This window comes from Lycium ferocissimum, chromosome 1, assembly GCF_029784015.1.
Source record: "Lycium ferocissimum isolate CSIRO_LF1 chromosome 1, AGI_CSIRO_Lferr_CH_V1, whole genome shotgun sequence".
In the NCBI taxonomy this organism is placed as follows: Eukaryota; Viridiplantae; Streptophyta; class Magnoliopsida; order Solanales; family Solanaceae; genus Lycium; species Lycium ferocissimum.
This window is the reverse complement of record NC_081342.1, coordinates 6,694,694-6,713,235: the sequence shown is the minus strand read 5'-3', so window position 1 is coordinate 6,713,235 and position 18,542 is coordinate 6,694,694. Positions and strand designations below refer to the sequence as shown.

Below are 18,542 nucleotides of genomic sequence, written 5' to 3'. Positions count from 1 at the left end.
ACTCCAGCGGCTGTGTTTTTTACCCAAATACAGTGTATTTTGTTAAAAAAACTGAATAGGTTCTTCATTTTTGGTGAAATACAATGGTGTATTTCGCCAGAGATTCGACCGGTTTTGATTGCATTCTTCCTTTTAAAATGTATCTCGTCTAGACGGATCCATGACTTCTTCTCCTTTGTATCTCATAGCTGAGTGTATTTGAGTGTATTTCGTCATATGTATCTCATGTGTATTTGACTCATATGTCTTGTATCTCATATGTATTTGGCTGTTTGTGTTGTATCTGAATGTATTTTTGCTTCTTGTCTTGTATCTGAATGTATTTTGCTTCATATATATTTTAAACGTACACAATGTATTTGAAATTTTGTTAAAATACATTCAACTTCGCGGCAGCTTGAGTACATTTAAATACATGCGACATCAAATAATGTTGGATACAACTGAACAGTGTATTCAAATAAAGTAAAAATATCTAATGTAGCTACGAATTATAAATATAAAAAAGATAGTTACGAATGATTAATTATTTCTAAAAATACGAGTTATTCACGTAAGTTGCCCTTTATTTTTGTGTTGTTGTTGGGTTATCATCTGCGGAACCGCACAATTATCGGCCCATTCAGTCATCAAACATTTGCAAGACTCTTAGCTACAAGGCCCACTCACATCAATCAACTGGGCCCGTATAAAACACAACTCCATCACCATAACCTGACCCTCTTCCTTGCTAATTTCCTTAACGCCTCTCCGTCTACACAAAAAAGGAGAGGATATTTTGACGCAAAATCAAACAATGGCAACTGAATCGGCACCGGTAGAGTCGGCGACGGAGATTCCGCCGGTTACGGCGGCGGGTGAGACGGCGGCGAAGCAGTCACATAAGCTAGATAGAAAATGGACGTTTTGGTTCGATAACCAATCGAAACCGAAACAAGGTGCTGCTTGGGGAAGTTCTCTAAGAAAAGCTTATACTTTTGAAACTGTTGAAGAATTCTGGAGGTAATAGCAACATCATATCTTCTAGATTGTTCGCGTTATGTTTAATTAGATTTGTGGAAACCCTACCTATAGCTCGGATTTTTAATGAAACAAAATTTCTGTGGACGTGTTTTTTTTCTATTTGCTCGAAGTTAGATTTTTAGTGTGATTTATCAATTGCGTTTGTGGCGTTGTTTTATGTCATCTGATTAATTAATCAATTAAGATAGCTTTCGTGTTGAAGCATTTATGTGTTGTGGAAACCCTATCTATGGCTTGTAAACAAATCGATGTCTATACTTTACGATGAAATGAATTAGTAATATCTGTGCACGTGTTTTTTTTCTATTTGCCTGAATTTAGATTAATTAATGTGATTTATCGATTGTGTTTGTGGAGTTTTTCTTGTTCAATCTGATTAATTAATCGACTAAGATAGCTTTGATATTGCAACATTTGTGTTGAGGAATTCTGGAGGTAATAATCGTCGCTATTAAATGTATAATAGGAAAAAATGATGTGTTCTAGATTGTTCTGGTTATGGTTATTCAGATGTGTGCTCGGTATTTGTGGAAACCCTATCTATGGCTCGTATCACAAATTGATATCCAAAACAAAATTTCTGTGGATGTTTTTAATCTTTCTAGTGCTCGAATGTAGATTTTTAATGCGATATATCAATTGCGTTTGTGGTGTTTTATTTCATCTGATTAATTAATCAATTAAGAGAGCTCTGGTATTGCAACATTTATGTTGATCTAAGAGTATATGTGATCTTCTCAAAAAGGAGCATGTTCTGGACAGATGTTATATGGCACTGTTTCTATTTTGTGGATGTTGAAAAAGTTTGCGCCTTAGAAGATATCTTCGATTAAGTTCCATTATTAATTTTGTTCTATGCAACTTTCACAATTTTCAAGAAATCAAATTTACTTAGCAGTTCAAAGCATATGATGCTTTCTCTATAAAACTAACTTTTAAGATATTACTCCCTCCAATTCAATTTGTTTGTCTTACTTTCCTTTTTTATCTGTTTCAAAGAATGTCTCTTTCCTTTTTTGGCAACTCTTTAATTCCAACTTTCCTCATGACATGTTTATGACCACAAGATTAAAGAACATTTTGGTACACTCTACATGTGCTTACTTGACAATCACAAGATTCAAAAGTCTTCTCTACTTTCTCAAACTCCGTGTCAAATCAAAACCAGATAAACAAATAGAAACTGAGGGAGTATTATTTTAATATTTTCTTCAACTACCATTGCTATAATTATGGGTGAAATCGGCATGTTAAACTCACTGTCCAGTCAAGCAGTGTAATATTAAACGAATGGAGCACCTTTTATCTTAAGTTTCATAATTTTCCTAATAGTGATTTTTGATGCGATTTATCTAATACTTTGGATGTTGTACGGCTTGTTTTTGATTGATTAATGAGGTACTATGGTTTAGAAAGAATAATAGGTGGTAGAAGCTTCTCTTAAATGTGGATTGAAGTGTTGGATCATCCTCTTTGCAGTTTATATGATCAGATATTCAAGCCCAGCAAGTTGACTGTTAATGCAGAGTTTCATTTGTTCAAAGCTGGGATTGAGCCCAAATGGGAAGACCCTGAGTGTGCTAATGGTGGCAAATGGACTGTTACAAGCAGCAGAAAGGCTAATCTTGAGACTATGTGGCTTGAAACTGTAATTCTTTACTCTTTGGTTTCTATTCATTAGTTACTATGTCATAGAAAGCACTTTGTTGATTAGTCTTCTTGCTAAAGATGCTCATATATTGTTTGCTGGATGGGATTCTTTTGGACAGCTGATGGCATTGGTTGGTGAACAATTTGATGACTCAGAAGATATATGTGGAGTGGTTGCCAGTGCGCGTAGGAGTCAGGATAAACTATCCTTGTGGACTAAGACTGCCACCAATGAAGCAGCTCAGGTTAGTTTCAAATTCTCTTGGTGTTAAATAGCTTCTGAACTGAAATCTGAGTTGTTTTCCCACTATTTCCTAAATGTGATATGAAATATTTTAAAAAAAAGGATATACCAGAATACCAGAAACAGATACATTTGAAGCAATTTTGGTGACTCTCCTCTTTCATTTTCCATTAATATGGTCTTGTGATGTGTTTATCTTTTTTCTTAATGCCGATATGAGACCTATCTCTGTTTTTATTTTTATTTTTTATAAATAGGTAAAAAAGAAAAAGCGGTTTTATTTGAGAACAAGAAAAAATGCCCTTCCCCATTCCGACCGTTAGGTATTGAATATATAATTTATATACCTGATCAGAACCATCACAAGCCGTTGATTATTCTTATTTGCTGGCAGGGAAGTCCTTAATATTTCTCTTCACTTATTCTTTAACATAGTTGGTAGATATGATATTCTTTTGTTATGTATTGTAGTGGTAACCTTTATCTGTGGCATTTGTTCTTGTTATCTCTTTCTGGCTTCTGTTCTTGCATTCTGATAAAAAGCGCTTTGCCCGGGGCCCTTGTCCTTTGCACTGTTCATGGATGTGTGCATCTAAATCTGCTTCATTTTCAACTTTGCTTTGAACTCTTCTGAAAACCCCTTAAAATGTGTCTTGGAATCTAAATTGTTTTGTGGTGATGTTCTATAGAGCGTAAGAAGGTTTAAAGTGTGTGAAGCTTTGAAAGGTGTTCCCTCGGAGGCTGTACTCATCAGTGACTTATCACCAACGTGGTTATTTTGAAGAGTTAATGGCTAAAAACACCTCTTAATCTATCATGTTTTTTGCAAGATTCATACCCCATGAACTATATCTTTCATGGGTTAAAACCCCTTGCTTCACAGTTGACAAAGCGTTTGTTAACACTTACAGGCGCGTGAGGGGTAAAAGAAGTCTTCCACGTGGCTTTTATAATTGCTAAAACCTCCTAAACTATCACTGTTTTGTAAGTGTCATACTTAAAGTATCAGGAATTTTTATTACCCCTAAGGGGTAGTTATTTTTTTTTATTAAGGTTGTGGTGGGACGGGGTATAAAATGGTGGTTTTTTTTTTTTTTTTTTTTTGGGGGGGGGGGGGGGGGGGGGGGATACACCTGCTTTTTTTTTTTTTTTTAAATGGGTCATTAGCATCTTTTAACTATGAAAAAAGAATCCTTATGAATTGTCAAGTCGAAGTATGAAGATCATAGAAGTGTGATGAATTAGTTGTGCATCCAACCCAAAAACCTTAAGGCTGTGTGAGGTAACCAAACATTTTTATTAATTCCTTTTGAAGCCCTTACTTCCCATGTGGAACAACTATCCAACTTATGAGAGTGAGATATGAATTTTGTGAAAGGTAGGTTTTGATACGATGTCAAACAATTTGAGCATTCACCCTGGAGCTCTAAGGGGTCATTTGGTATGATGGATAAGCAAAAATAGTCCTGGGATAAAAATTTAGCATCTTATAAGTTGGGATAACTAATCCCGGGATTGTTATTTTATCATAGAGGGTGGAATAACAATCCCGGGATTAGTTATCCGGGATTAGTTATCCCGGATGCCCAAACCAAATGAGCCCTAAGGTCTTTGGTGGAAGACAAGATCAAAGCAATAGTATAGCTCATGTCCTTCATTAAACCCTTTGGATGCCCTCCCATGACCCATGTAAGACAAGTAGACAACTATATAACTCAACAGCCTTGGTTCTTAACAAATCAGCTAACATTATGTGGGAGAAGCAATTTAGGACTAATATGAAAAAATCCTGAAATAACTGTAGTACTGTGGTGAAACATGTATCATTTGGTGGTAGTAAACTGAGGAAGGGCAAATTCTGATTGCTTAATTACCAGCATCATGCTGTGAGAGTTTCAGATACATTATTGGGTTTTCCTGAATTGTTTTCTTGATGTATCATAATATAGTCTGTTGATACTAAACCCAATATGGTAATATTTGTATGTTTTCCTAAATTATACTTCCTCGTTCTCAATTTAGTTATCCTATATAAGACTTGACTGTTATTTTATTACAAAAGAAATGTGGAGATATTTATTGTATTCAGGCTTTCTAATTTAAAGAGTGGGTGCCGAAGTACTACTCTTTTATAGCCGAATATTGACGGATTATTTCAGTGTATGAGGAACAAACTTCCTTTTGGGAAAAGCAACATAATGGACGAAACAACAAGGGGAAATAGTTTTAATTAATTTGGGACAAGAGAGGATGGAGTAATTTTTGGTTGTTAAACGTGGTACAAAGTATCGGTTCTAATGCATCATTCATCTAATCTGTGTATATGTGGTAATTTAAGTTAATTCTTGGATTGCAGTTGAATGTTATGGACAGCTGGCTCAATAAAGTTGTGTACCAGTTCTCATCACCTTTGTTTAATACACATGCCACCTGTGTGTATTAGTATTAATGGATTTGCTCATGGATGATTTAATTCCCACTCTCATATTTAGTTTTTTTTTTTTAAAAAAAATATCCTAATAGATCCTCTTTTCCAATTTATTCAAGTACCCCCGGCTCTCCCTCTCCACCTTTCCCTAAGATGAATCTTCCTTCCCTTTAGATATACGTCATGGAGTTTTCAAAATGAGTACTTGTATTTCATTGTTTAAGGACTATTCCATGTAATACCAAATGCTTATATTTATATTCATTGTTTACAGCATTGCAATACACAGTTCTCCTTGCTTCACTAGGTTTTCTCAATCCTCTTTAGCAGATGATTCTCCTTTTTGTATTGATCTGTAATTGCGTATGCTTTCCTGCTTTTGGCCTTGTAACATGTCTGCATATGACAATGTTCAGTCTGAAATGATTTGCCTTAAGGCATGATGTTACACTTGATGCACCATGGTTTTGCAAATTATATATAACTGGTTTATTTTATGTTGTAGATGGGCATTGGTAGGAAGTGGAAGGAGATTATTGATGCTGAAAAGATAACCTATAGTTTCCATGTAACTTCCCTTACCACTTACCCTTCTTGCATATTCAATAGTAATTCTTTCCCCTTGATTTTTCTTTCTTTCTTAACCAACATTTCTTTTGGTCATTGCAGGATGATTCCAAGAGGGAGAGGTCAGCTAAGAGCCGATACACTCTGTGAATTTCTTTAACGTGTGGGATTGAAACCTCTCCCTAAGTTTTACCAGAAATTGTATGATTAGCACAGTTTTGCACTTGTCTGCTGCAAATTTTGAGTGTATTGAAATTTATTTGGACTGATGTATGTTTGGATGTAACGTGTTAAGAGATTTTGTCCAGCTTATTGTTACTTATGTAGCGTTGCTCCTTTTCTAAATTTGGCGATGAGAGTTTTGCAGAGTTTTCATTCCCCCCCTCCCTCTATTAAGAAAAGTCTACTCGATTGATTGAGTAATTTTATAGCTAGCTATTTATTGTATGGAAAAGAACAAGAAGAAAAAAACTGGTTAAGTTATAGGTCAGGTCGATCGAAGCAGAAAAATGATTGTAGCAATTGAGCCTTTTTAGTGAGGGTATAAAAGAATTTGGAGGATAATAGTAATTGAAGACTTTGCATGCTGATGTTGGATCGAACTAGCAGACTGACAAAAAATTCAGATTCGTAATTTTGCAAAGAACACTTTCACCTCGAACGTACACTAGCTAAAAGTAATTCTAAGTTACTAGCAAAGATTTGAAGCACATTTCATACTTTATAATGTTCTTACTCCAGTACATCGTGTCTCAGATACGGTCATACTTTTGTGTATCCACGTGAGATTGTAAGTCCATGTTAGTTACTTCTTTTTTATATGCTAATAATAATGATGATGTTCAGCTTGCACACTAACTCATTGGATGCCTACTATTTTCTTCGCACATTTATCGTGTAATTCTGTTCACTGAGCATAAATAGATGAGAAGAAGTATATTTGTTACATCCGTAAACTTAGACTATTCTTCCACATGACGATTCAAAGTTCCAAATATTGATGGGCTTTTGGTTTGCACTTTGCACCTTTCAACTTGTGCCTTGTGGGAAGAGGAATTTGAGGGATGCAAAATGGTAACAAGAAGGATCCTTTCAAATATGATAGTACTTGGCAATTTGGAGTACGAAGTTCAAAATTAAAATCTTATTATCATGACTTTTCATGAAGATGTATTTCTTCTTTTCGAAAATTTCTCGCGTACTTCGTTATATTTCCTTAAAGGGGTTAATATATACGATGAATACGGATACAAATACAAATGTTGAAACAAGAAAGCATACCTAGACTACAAAGCATATCGTATATGTTTGAATAGTACAGATAATTAAGTTGTATCTGATTGATTTGTCTCAAGTACACAAAGCTATAGCTATTTGATCATAACACATTTTCCATTGGCAATGGTATGGGACACTATATATAAAGAGCATCAAGCAAGAAATCCAAGTCTTTCACCATTCTTCTTTGCCAATCGGATCAATCCTTGCCTTTGCTTCTGATCTGCTCCTATTGACTTGCAGAATTCTGTGATTACCTGAAAACAAATACCATAAAACAGAATTCTTTTTTAGTACTATAGGTTGTAGAAAATGATAATACTACTAGATACTTTCGCTTTTCTGACATGAGGGATGGAGCTAGGGGGCGCAAGGGGTTCATCTAAACTCCATTCATCGGAAAATTACACTATATATACTAGGTAAGAATTACTTTTATGTATATATATCAGATGTAGAATGACTTGGCTTCTTCATCTGTTTACTTCTTTATATTTTAAATATCTTTAGTTAAAATTCTGACTCCATCAGTGTTTAGCATATTCAGGTATAGAAAGTTGTTTCTAGCTAACGTGCTTATAAGAAAGTAAAAAATCTCTTCGATATGATAATCTGATGTTCATGGAATGAATGGGCGTTGTATAATTCTTCTATTTTTCTTCCAAAGAAATTAACAGTTTAATCTAGCGAGGAGAAAAAGCTTGAAATCCATTGACACAACCCATTTGGATATTCCAAAACAATTTTGAATTGGTAATACAAAACTTAAAAATAGTTTGTTTGAACCCTTGTTTCAAATGCATTCAAACTAATACAGAACTTTAAGGATCTGAAATATGTAACATCTCAAAATCTTGCCATAAATCCAATTCATTCCAAAATAGACAAAACTATATATTTAGTTTTCAATTTGAACATCACACGAAATTGTGTTTAAATCTTGATATTAATTTATACTTTTTATCACATTTTACCAAACAATTGTGATATTTTTACTGACTTTATCTCCAAATTAGAACTTTGATAGAGCATTCAATCACATCAATACTTAAGAAAGACCAACGCGAAAAATACATCTGCCCAAGTTCTACAACTACATAAACAAGAAGAAAAAGATGACATAAATTTAAAATATTAGTTAGTGACTTAGTGCACACAAGATGTGGTCTAGTAGTCAATGAAGTGGGTGAAAAATAATAGAAGATCAAAATCTTAACAGAGACAAAAAGACCTTAGGTAATTTCTGGTCAACGCAATACTGGTGGGAGGACAAAATTATTCGATATCTATGCTGGTCGGCAGTTACAGTTTCCAAGTAAAATAGTACTAATAAGTGATGATTACCTGAGAGTGTAAAGCAATAGCTTTGCCCCTTAGTTGGTTGAATCTTTTCTTGCCAACAATATTCCTAGTCACAACAACAATTGGTGCAAATAGTCCTTTCCCTTCATTAACATTCCCCATCATTGGCCTTGATCTCACTGCCTTCCCAATTCCAACATTCACAGGTTGCACTTTCCTAATAAGCATCCCATAATCTTCACCACCAACACATGAAGAAAAGGATGTAGTTGCAATTGCAGTTGTAATTGCCATTGGGAAAAAGAATTACAACTTTTTTTGAAGTACTAATATATTCTTGATTATTGAAGGAACAAGTGATAAGGGAGCTAAGGGATTCTTTGTTGTTATTGTGGTGTGTTTTTGAGCTTATGTTATAAGATTATTTTTTTGTGGTTTATGAAGGAGGGGTTGTTGTAAAATTTTTAGCCTTAGTTTGGTTTATATTGAGTGGTAGTGAAGAGGCATATTGAGAGCCACACAATTGCACTTGCTGGCTTTGATTTTTTTGTTGGACTTTGATTTTTGCATTTTACTTGAATAATAGGAGTAAGATTCTTCTTATTTTTAGGGTCCCCATTATTTATTCTATTTTATTTTTATTTATCCCATCTGTTTGGAGATCTGTATCTTCTATTCTAGTGGTTCTTTTTCTCCGTGTGGGGACACCACCATTGCAATTTGAACATCCATATGCCAAGTGGTGGTCGTTTATTAATTGAATTTTTAAAAGTCTTTTAATGAACACGAATTGTGATTCTCAATTTTGGAGCTTGAACATTTTTCTAGAAAATTTAATTAATAATGAATTTATTGAACCACCTAAATGAAAAAAGAGAGTAAATTACTCTAAATAGAACAAAATTTTATTTTCCTGTGTTCGATAAGAGTCTTTTTGGTCTCATCAGAGATTTATATTGCAGAATTTCTGATATGAGATTTTTTTTTTTTTTAATAATATTGGCCCAACACAAGCTTCAATAAATTGATAATACAACAATGATGATTCATATGCTCAATTACAATTTGCTTGAAATTGAGGCATATATACTCGATAGTAGAATAAAAATTTATTAGTTGAATTTGAGTGCATATTAATAGTTCAACACGTTGTGAGTACGACTCTTTCTTTTTCCTTTTGCTTTATGACAAGGTCTTTTTTTTTTTTTTTTTAGACTGCCAATTTTTTTTTTTTGTTTTGAACATGTGTTGTTTACTAATGGACGATGCAAAACACTTGAGGGGAAATGGTAGGTTTGACCCAAAATGCGACATTTTAAGTTTTGTGTTCAAGAATCATAAAGGGCAGCTCACCAGTCACCACTAGATGATTCTTGTTCATACTCCCTCTATCTGGATTTATGTATCTTAATTTCTTTTTTAATCTCTTGAAAAAATAATATCGCTTTTATATTCTTAAGCTTTTAATGCCAATATTTTTTCAATATTGTTCATGCACCCCTTATAGGAATAGCATTGTAAGTTTAAGACGGCAAGATTCGAAAGATATTCTAATTAATGCGTTATCACTTTTAGTTTAAGATTATAAAATTTCCTTTAAAAAATAGCTTTGAATTAACTTTTTGTTCAGTCAAATTAAGATCTGAGATAAAACAAATGAAATAAAAGATTTGTCTATTCGACACAAATTTTAATTGTACGTACGTTTTTTCTTAGTGGTTTCAAACCATTTGTGAAACAATATGGTTCAGAATCATACACGAAGTCGTAGACGATCCAAGAAACTTGGAAGGCTAGCATGCTATTAGTTGACAATTGGACGGTGCAAAACGTTTGAAGACGAGTACACAGTTTTCACTCGAGGTGGGATATTTGAGTTTGTATTTGTAAAGTCATAATTTTTTTTTTTTTAATTCAGTTTCATATTTGGTGCATGTGAACAATATTCTTTATGTGGAGAATCTGAACTTTCAGCCGTTAATATGGTAGTATGTATGTCCTATATATGAAGCTTCATAGAACTACGTACTGCAAATTATTTGCCTCTCGAATGAGACATGTTTACTTGGCTTTCTTTAAGGACGGTTTACATATACGAAACAAAATTTATATTTGCAATAACTCATACTAATATTATTTCATTACGTAGAACTCATCATGTGTATTTCTTTGTTCAATAATCTTTCTGGACGCATTTTGATCCTCCTCATCATTTAGAAAAAGTAAGTCATCGGTTCTTTACTATTATTACTGCCTAAAAATGGTAAATTATCCGATAAGATCTCATTTGTAAGTGGCTAAGTGCTACAAGATCTCGTGCACTTTTTATTCCTGGTTCTGAACTCGAACATTAGTACATGATATTTCTTATTCCAAATGGTTGACCCTGATGGATCATCCAAATATAACCTTTTTTTATTTAAACTCTATTAGTTTTACTTATTAACCATCTGTTAATCTAAGTTTACCATTTGCCTCTTATATTGAAATCAACGCATAATTATCACTCCTTCAAGACCTTTTACATGCCAGGCGGACTATAGGGAGAAGCTACAAGTAAAACGCCTATTATCGACCAAATTAGCGTATATTTTATGACATATTCTATATTTAAGAGGTGATCCAATTTACTGCATCTAAGAGAAATGAATCCTAAGGTTTTGGAGCCTAAACATTTTTCATTTACCTCAAAGTTCTATAACTATAATGTATGTCATAATTTAATCATTTAGAAATATAATTATGTCTATTGGTCTGTAAGCATCGTGAAATATTTTTATCACATTATAGTAACTGATTGTGCGTGGATTGATCATAGATTACAAATAATTGGAGTGATTATATGCGGAGATGATCTTCTTTACTTCTTGGAATTACTAAAATATGTTAAAGAGTCTTCTGTTACTAGTTTGGAATGTTTTTTGTTCTATATTTCTTTTTTATATACCTAATGTTTGGTAAATACTCTAGTGCATCTAATAGCTTACTCCTGATGAGAATAATCTGATTATTAATTTGTTTCAAATCCTTTTTATATATATTCAAAAATTCGTCTAGGAATTGAAGCATATCCTGAATTCCGGTTTTGGTTGATTCTGCAAGCATTTCTCAATTGGTCGACAACGTTTTTGGTGATTTATATCCTACGATATCCTTCACGCCTATCATGCTCAAATCAAACATATTTTTGCCACTCTCTTTTTAGCCTCATTTAATATCTCTTCATACATACATAATCAGGATATGACCTATTATTAATATTTTATGTTTTGAAATTAGTCAAGCGAATTCATTAAAGAAATATTAAAATGATCAAAGCTTGTCATAATTAACCACATGACATGCTTATAGAAATTCAGATAGCACTTTTGGAAGAAGAATGCTCCGATCCTTACACGTTTGTTAGACAATCCGAGGAATTAATGAGGACAAATTTAGCAAAACTAATAAGTTACATTTAGTAAATAAAATTTAAAATAATATAATATTAAACTTTTTTTCGTTAAGAAAATATATATTATATATACTTAAGATGCAACTTTACAAAAGTTAGTGCTGCTAGGAGCACCAAATGGTGATCACCATATTGGTGATTTGATGAGATGTTATGGGAGTCAAACATTAGCTGATAGGATACCATAGTGGTTATCTAGAACGTTTTGAATATAATTACATAAATTATTGAAATCATCCTAGCAAAAGGAGTTCTTATTTTGTCTGACTCAAAGATTGGCAAAGCAAACAAGGGAATCTTTAAAAACCACAAAAAGATCATGAGATTTGAGCCTAGCTCCTTCCTTAGCTAAGGCATCCGCTAGCTGGTATGGTGGAGATGCAGGTTTCGAGCATGAACATTAAGAATCTTTAATGGAATGCCTATTAAATCTTATAATATTTAGGACCAAATATGGACTATGATATCAGAATATCATGAGCATGCCAAAACTCATCAAATTACCTTTCAAGAAATCAAGTGAAGGAAAATCTGGTTTCAAGTACCAAAACATAATCATACCAAACTTACAAATTGCCTATCATGGCATGAAATTATCAAACTCTGGTTATAACACCAGAATACAAACAGCCGAAATCAAACGCCAGAATACAAACAGAACGAACCCAACTTATTGCTCTAAAAGAAATTAGTAAATCAAAACTTGGACAAATCACCAAAACACAAAGCAAAGATTAAAATTTTCAAATTGAAACCAACAAGTAATCAGTCGAAACAATGCTATTATTCGAATATTTTTTGGATTCTCTTGAGCACCTTATCAATGATTAATTTAATTGCATCAAAAGGAGGCACCAAAATCATAGGTATTTGGCTGAATGACGACCAAAAGAATGATATGTGGAAGAGTTTTGGTGGAAATTGTATTGGAGTTGGAGTTAACTTCAAAGAGAAGTTTAAGTAAGTTTATAAAATGTTTATCCTTCATAGCTGTTTCAAATTTTTTCAAACTTTTGTTTATTGTTTTGTTTCCTAAGTCTACAGGCAAATACTTTCGAGGCTGGAGATATTGCATGATTTTGGATTACGCCATGGAAATTTGCTTGATAGAGTTTATTTCGGGGCGAATGAGAAAGTTATTTTATGCAACTTTTTCTTTCCCGAAAGTACATATCATCCTTTGCACAATTATTTTGACATATCTACCATTTTCATCTACCAAAAACCCTAATTAAGCTTATGCTTGAAATTCATATTGGTCTTCATTTTTCAATTCTTGCCCTGGTATGATGCAAGGTTACGAATTGGTTCTTCTGTTTGAACTATTTTGCAGATGAATGGTTTTGGAAGGTCATTTTTTTGTTTGACATAGTCAATTTTTTGAATTATTTGTTTGACATAGATTTTTTTTAATTTTTTTGTTAAATGTTCTTTTTTTTTTTTCTTTTTTTTTTCCTTTTTTACTGAAAAATTAACACTAGGACACTATTATATTTGTAATTTTTTCTTACGGAATAGTGTTTTAGATGAGGAATCCGCATTTTCAAAAAGAATTCTTCTTGAATGTCCAAGTTCAAATTTTAGAACGCAGTGTAAAGTGGTACATGATTCAACCTTAACGATTTATAAATAATTTGTAAATTGCAAATTGATAATATAATTGTTCAATTTATTCTATTTCCATTTGGTGAATAGAAAAATTAAGACGTACATATATAATAGTTTAGCATCATCTTTTGTGTGAATTGATGAGTAAAAGTGCAGAAAATCCAACAACTGAAATAATTTTTTTGCATACAATAGTTATTTCACTTGAATATTTTAAGGAACTGAAAACATTTTAAGGTTTATCATTGCTAACATGTGAAAATGCCTAACAATAAAGTGAAAATAGATAATTTAAACGTTATCAATTATATTTTTTATTTGATTATTATGTTTTATTATTTGTTTGAATATTATTCAGTTTGTTTGTATCTCAAACTATGTAGTTATGATTGTTGTGCCATTCAAACGGCTCTGACATTACAATTTATTTTCTTTGATTTCAAAGATTTTTTATTTTTGTGTATGTTACCAAGTGATATTGAATGAGAATAAAGATTTAAGAAAGAAACTAAAAAGAAAATTCTTTGCGTGCTATTAGGTGGGATGTTAAAACAGTAACTACAAGTTTTCAATGATTTCATCAAATAAAATCTATCCAACTAAAAAAGTTCTTTCCACTGTGATCGTCAGATTAACTTTTGTACAAAAGGTGTGATCGCCAAATTAAAATATTGTTCGTCTTCCACATCTTTTAACATTTCTTCCAATTTATTGTTAGATATTGGGATGGATCAATAAAGCTGAGATTTTTAAGTAAGAATTAGATAATAAATTAACACTAGTTGATAAAATTCTAACACTATAAACTTTAAATTCTCTTTCAGTAATATCAAGAAGAAAAAATACTAGGACTACTTTAAGCTAAAGGGACAAGTTCATCACTTATTCAAACTATATTGTCAAATCAATGTGTTTATGAATTCACCATAGCAAAAGAAATCGAAAAAAGCATTGAGTCAAGAAAGAGCATTGGAAAAATAGAGCAATCGAGAGATGAAAGTTATGAGTGAGTGAAATAGTCTAAAGACGAAGTGGATCACTAATGTCAGGATTAGAAGACACGTTAATCTATTAAATATCTTAACAAATATCTAAAATGGCCTCAAATGAGTGAGCTAAATGGCTGTTTTGCCCACCATGGATCATTCTTGATTTTTTTATATGATAAAATTAAGGGAAAAGGGTCAAATATACCCCTTTACTTTAATTTAATAATTAAAGATATCCTCCGTTAGTCAAAGTAAGTAAATATATCCCTTCCGTTAGTCAAAGTAGGTAAATATACCCCTTTCGTTAGTCAAAGTAGATAAATATACCCCTTTCGTTAGTCAAAGTAGATAAATATACCCCTTTCGTTAAGAAAGTACACAAATATACCCCTAATTCCATTCCACCATTAATTACCCAATTTAACTTAAAAAAAAAACCCATGCCCTACCCGCCCCGTCCGCAGATTAAATTCTTCCACCCAAATATACCCGAAGACTACAACCGACCCAACACATCCACCATCACCACTTCCACCACCACAACCAAGTAAATTCTTCATAACCATCTTTAACTACAATCCCAATTGTTTTGTGCCTAAAACTTCAAGAGATTGTTGGTTTTTAGTTTTTAATTTTAGATTGGAGGACCGTTGTTTAGAAAGGAGGCTTGTGGCGGGATTTTCTAGCCTTTTTGAGCCTAAAGCTTTCATTTTTTATTGATTTTAATGTTGCTAGCTACCTGGATATGTGATACAGTGATACTTGAAGAAATTTATCTCAGTTTGCTCCAAGCCAAAGCTCTCCGTTGGATACCTAAGTATTTTATAAAGGGTGAAATATTATAATAATCGTGTTTGATTGATGACAATCATGCTTTCTCTGGTATTTCGCATATGATATTCAATACTATATTTACTGAGATTGAATGATCTTTTTTGTTTTGTTCAATTAATGATGTTCGAGGACATGGTTAAGGATGGTTATGAAGAATTTATTGGTTGTGGTGGTGGTGGTTGTGTTGGGTCGGTTGTAGTGGTGGTGGGTATATTTGGGTGGAAAGAATTTAATTTGCGGGTCGGGCATGAGTTTTTTTAAGTTAAATCGGGTAGTAGAGGGATATATTTGACCCTTTAATAATAATAATAAGTATTTTGTTTCATTTAAATAATTTTACTTAAAGACCTCTCTACTTATAAACTGCAAAAAAAAAGAAAAAGAAAAACCTCCAACTTAACAAATTTTGGACAATCACACTTTTAGAGAAAAGTAACAGAACATCAAACTTAAGGTATCTATTTTTAATAATACTAGTTTCACGCCAAGTGCGTTGCATGTATGCCGAATAATGTTGTTAATGCACCACCACTTCATCGCGATGACACTCACGTACTGCGCACACAAAATTCCACATAAAAACCATCTCATTCAAACGTCTCTCTCACATTGTCGTCTTTACTATTTTTTTTACATGCCACAATTTTACCCAACAATCCTCAATCGCTATAACCCATCTTTAACCGCCATAATATTGTTGCAAAGGATTTAGAAGTTAAATATTGTATACATAGGTTTATTTTAACATTAGGAGGTTGATGTGGAGCTTTGAAATTAGTACTGGTGATCTGAGAAGGATCGTTGATGGAGTTGCGTTGATAGAGTTTCCAACAAAGGGTAAAATTTAACTTGGTGGTGCTAATAGTTACATTGTTTGAGTTATATTTGGGATGACTTTGGGGCTTGAGAGTGGTTAATTTGCGCTTAGGGAATAGTGACATTACGGTTGGAGGTTTTGAGTGTTCATGAAGACGATTTTGCTGCCGTGGATATAATAAGCCTAATTTTGCAAAGTTCAGACACAAATCTAGACCATTTCACAAAATCTAAGGGTAAATTTGAATCTTTTCTCTCGTAAAAAGGTCACGTGTTGAAAAACTTCCGCCATTAGTGAATAAGGACATATGTGCCAATTTATAACGATAGGGGTGTATTTTACCCTAGATATTAACAGATGACATACTTGAGTAATCTCTAATTTCAGTGGCGTATTTGAACTTTTTCTCTTTTTATATAAATTCAAAGAGAAGCAGGAGGATAACAGGTGTTTCATTTTGAAGTTTGAAGTGATGGACAGTGGGAAACTGGAAACACTTTAGATCATCCAAAATGGGATTTAAAAAATAGTGACGGACAAGATGATATTTCGCTTCTTTTTGTAACTCTAATCCGTTCCGATCAAAATGGCGATAATGTGATTTGAACTCATGACCTTTTTGCTCTAATAATATGTTGAATTGTGTTACAAACTCATTTAATAATTCAAACTGTTAGAACACACTTTTAATTTATTTAATTACTCTATATGTTATATGATCAACACCATAGATACACCTATGCACTACAAAAAAAATCATTATTTTCCCACGAAAAATGTTTAGTGACTATTCTCATAGATATTTTGATTGAAACACTGAGAATAGAAAAAAATAACAGTGTTTTCACATGAAAATATTATAAAGTTTCCCAGCGTTTTAATAGGGACCTGTTTTCCTCCATGCGTTTTCTCAATGAGTTGGTTCGATGGCAATGAGGTAGGAAAATCATATTTTATATCACAAATTTTTCACTGGTTCTGGTTGGGAAAAATCTCTGTTTCTAGTTGTGATATATGTGGAGCATAGTGATTTCACATTATACATTGAGAGAGCATACACACAATAATGACGTTTGTAACGGACATAGCAGGGTAGATCCAAAATCTGGGACCGAGTTTTAAATGAAAATTCTTACAAATACGATGATTTGAATATTGGAAAGAAAAGGATAAAAATAGTCCCTTAACTATGATAGTAGGTTCAAAATAGTCCCTTAACTATGCACTTAACGGTTTTGGTCCTTTAAGTTTGCCACAAGTTAACATAAATGGTATTATGTTCAAAATAGTCCCTTAAGTATGCACTTAACGGTTTTGGTCCTTTAAGTTCTCCAAAACAGGCTTTAGTCTCGACAAAATATTCATCGAACTCGTTTGTTAGAGAGAAGCATAAAAAAAATTAGCGAGAACTCTAGATCGGTCAAATAACTCGGGACAAAACCGAAGGACGTTAGTCGGTTATAGGAAAAAACTGAGGAAAAAACTACAGACTTGATAATGTTAGAAAATAGTGTCTCGGAACACAAAGACCGATGGACTTTGTCGATTTAAATCGAGGAAGTCCATTCGCTAAAAGAAAATACACTAGATTCGTTTTTCCGAAAACTCGAGAAAAATAAATACAAGTGATTCTTTTTTGAAAAAAAATAGTTTCCGCGCATTTTTCCTCAAAAATAACCGATGGACTTCCGTTGGTTTTCATAAAAACAATAAAAAAAAAAATAGTGTCACTCGATTTATCCATCGGTTTCCGTCCGTCGTTTTTTGCTTGTTTTTGGTAGTGACAACTTTTTTTTTTGCTATTTCTATTTATTTGTAAAGTCTAGTGATGGATTCCCTGTTTTAATCGACGAGTCCGTCGGTCTTTGTGTTTTTTACTTTCGACATTATGTTCCTATAATCCAATGTCCGTCGATTTCGTCCCGAGGTATTTGATCGTTTCTTTAATAATGTGTACCTCTAAACCCGTTAAGTGCATAAAGGGACTATTTATGTTAACTTGTGGCAAACATAAAAAAATTTGCATAGTTAAGGGGACTATTTTGAACCTACTATATTTAGGGACTATTTTTGTCCTTTTCTCGAATATTGGATAATGGAGCCTGATTACAATTGAATGTACTCTTCTTCTTTTTTTTGGTTAAAATTGAATGTACTCTATGCGTTAGTTGTTCCTATACCAATGATATTCAGAAAGTGATCTCAAAATCAAAATCAAGAAAGCATAAAAAAATTTCTTCCAAGTTGACCCTTATTTAAATTAGTGGAGTTGTACCTACCAAGAAACCATTAAATACCGTACTTCTTCATCAAGAAATTTAATTAAAAATAAGTTAGTAAAAAAACTT

General features: G+C 32.9%; 2 protein-coding genes across 2 annotated transcripts; one reads left to right on the top strand and one right to left on the bottom strand.

The window, feature by feature from the left end:
• Nucleotides 1-713: 713 nt before the first annotated feature.
• On the top strand, nucleotides 714-6,257 carry LOC132037682 (eukaryotic translation initiation factor). The gene is made up of 5 exons (XM_059428272.1): nucleotides 714-1,002; nucleotides 2,503-2,671; nucleotides 2,793-2,918; nucleotides 5,851-5,913; nucleotides 6,015-6,257. Exons 1-5 carry the CDS (start codon nucleotides 797-799, stop codon nucleotides 6,060-6,062), a joined length of 612 nt encoding a protein of 203 aa, XP_059284255.1. The 5' UTR covers nucleotides 714-796; the 3' UTR covers nucleotides 6,063-6,257.
• A 917-nt stretch (nucleotides 6,258-7,174) lies between these two features.
• On the bottom strand, nucleotides 7,175-9,031 carry LOC132037597 (protein PROTON GRADIENT REGULATION 5, chloroplastic). Its single transcript, XM_059428167.1, has 2 exons — nucleotides 8,535-9,031; nucleotides 7,175-7,447 (listed from the first exon to the last, which is right to left on the bottom strand). The coding sequence occupies exons 1-2, from the start codon at nucleotides 8,784-8,786 to the stop codon at nucleotides 7,343-7,345; spliced, it is 357 nt and encodes a 118-aa protein (XP_059284150.1). The 5' UTR covers nucleotides 8,787-9,031; the 3' UTR covers nucleotides 7,175-7,342.
• Nucleotides 9,032-18,542: the final 9,511 nt, after the last annotated feature.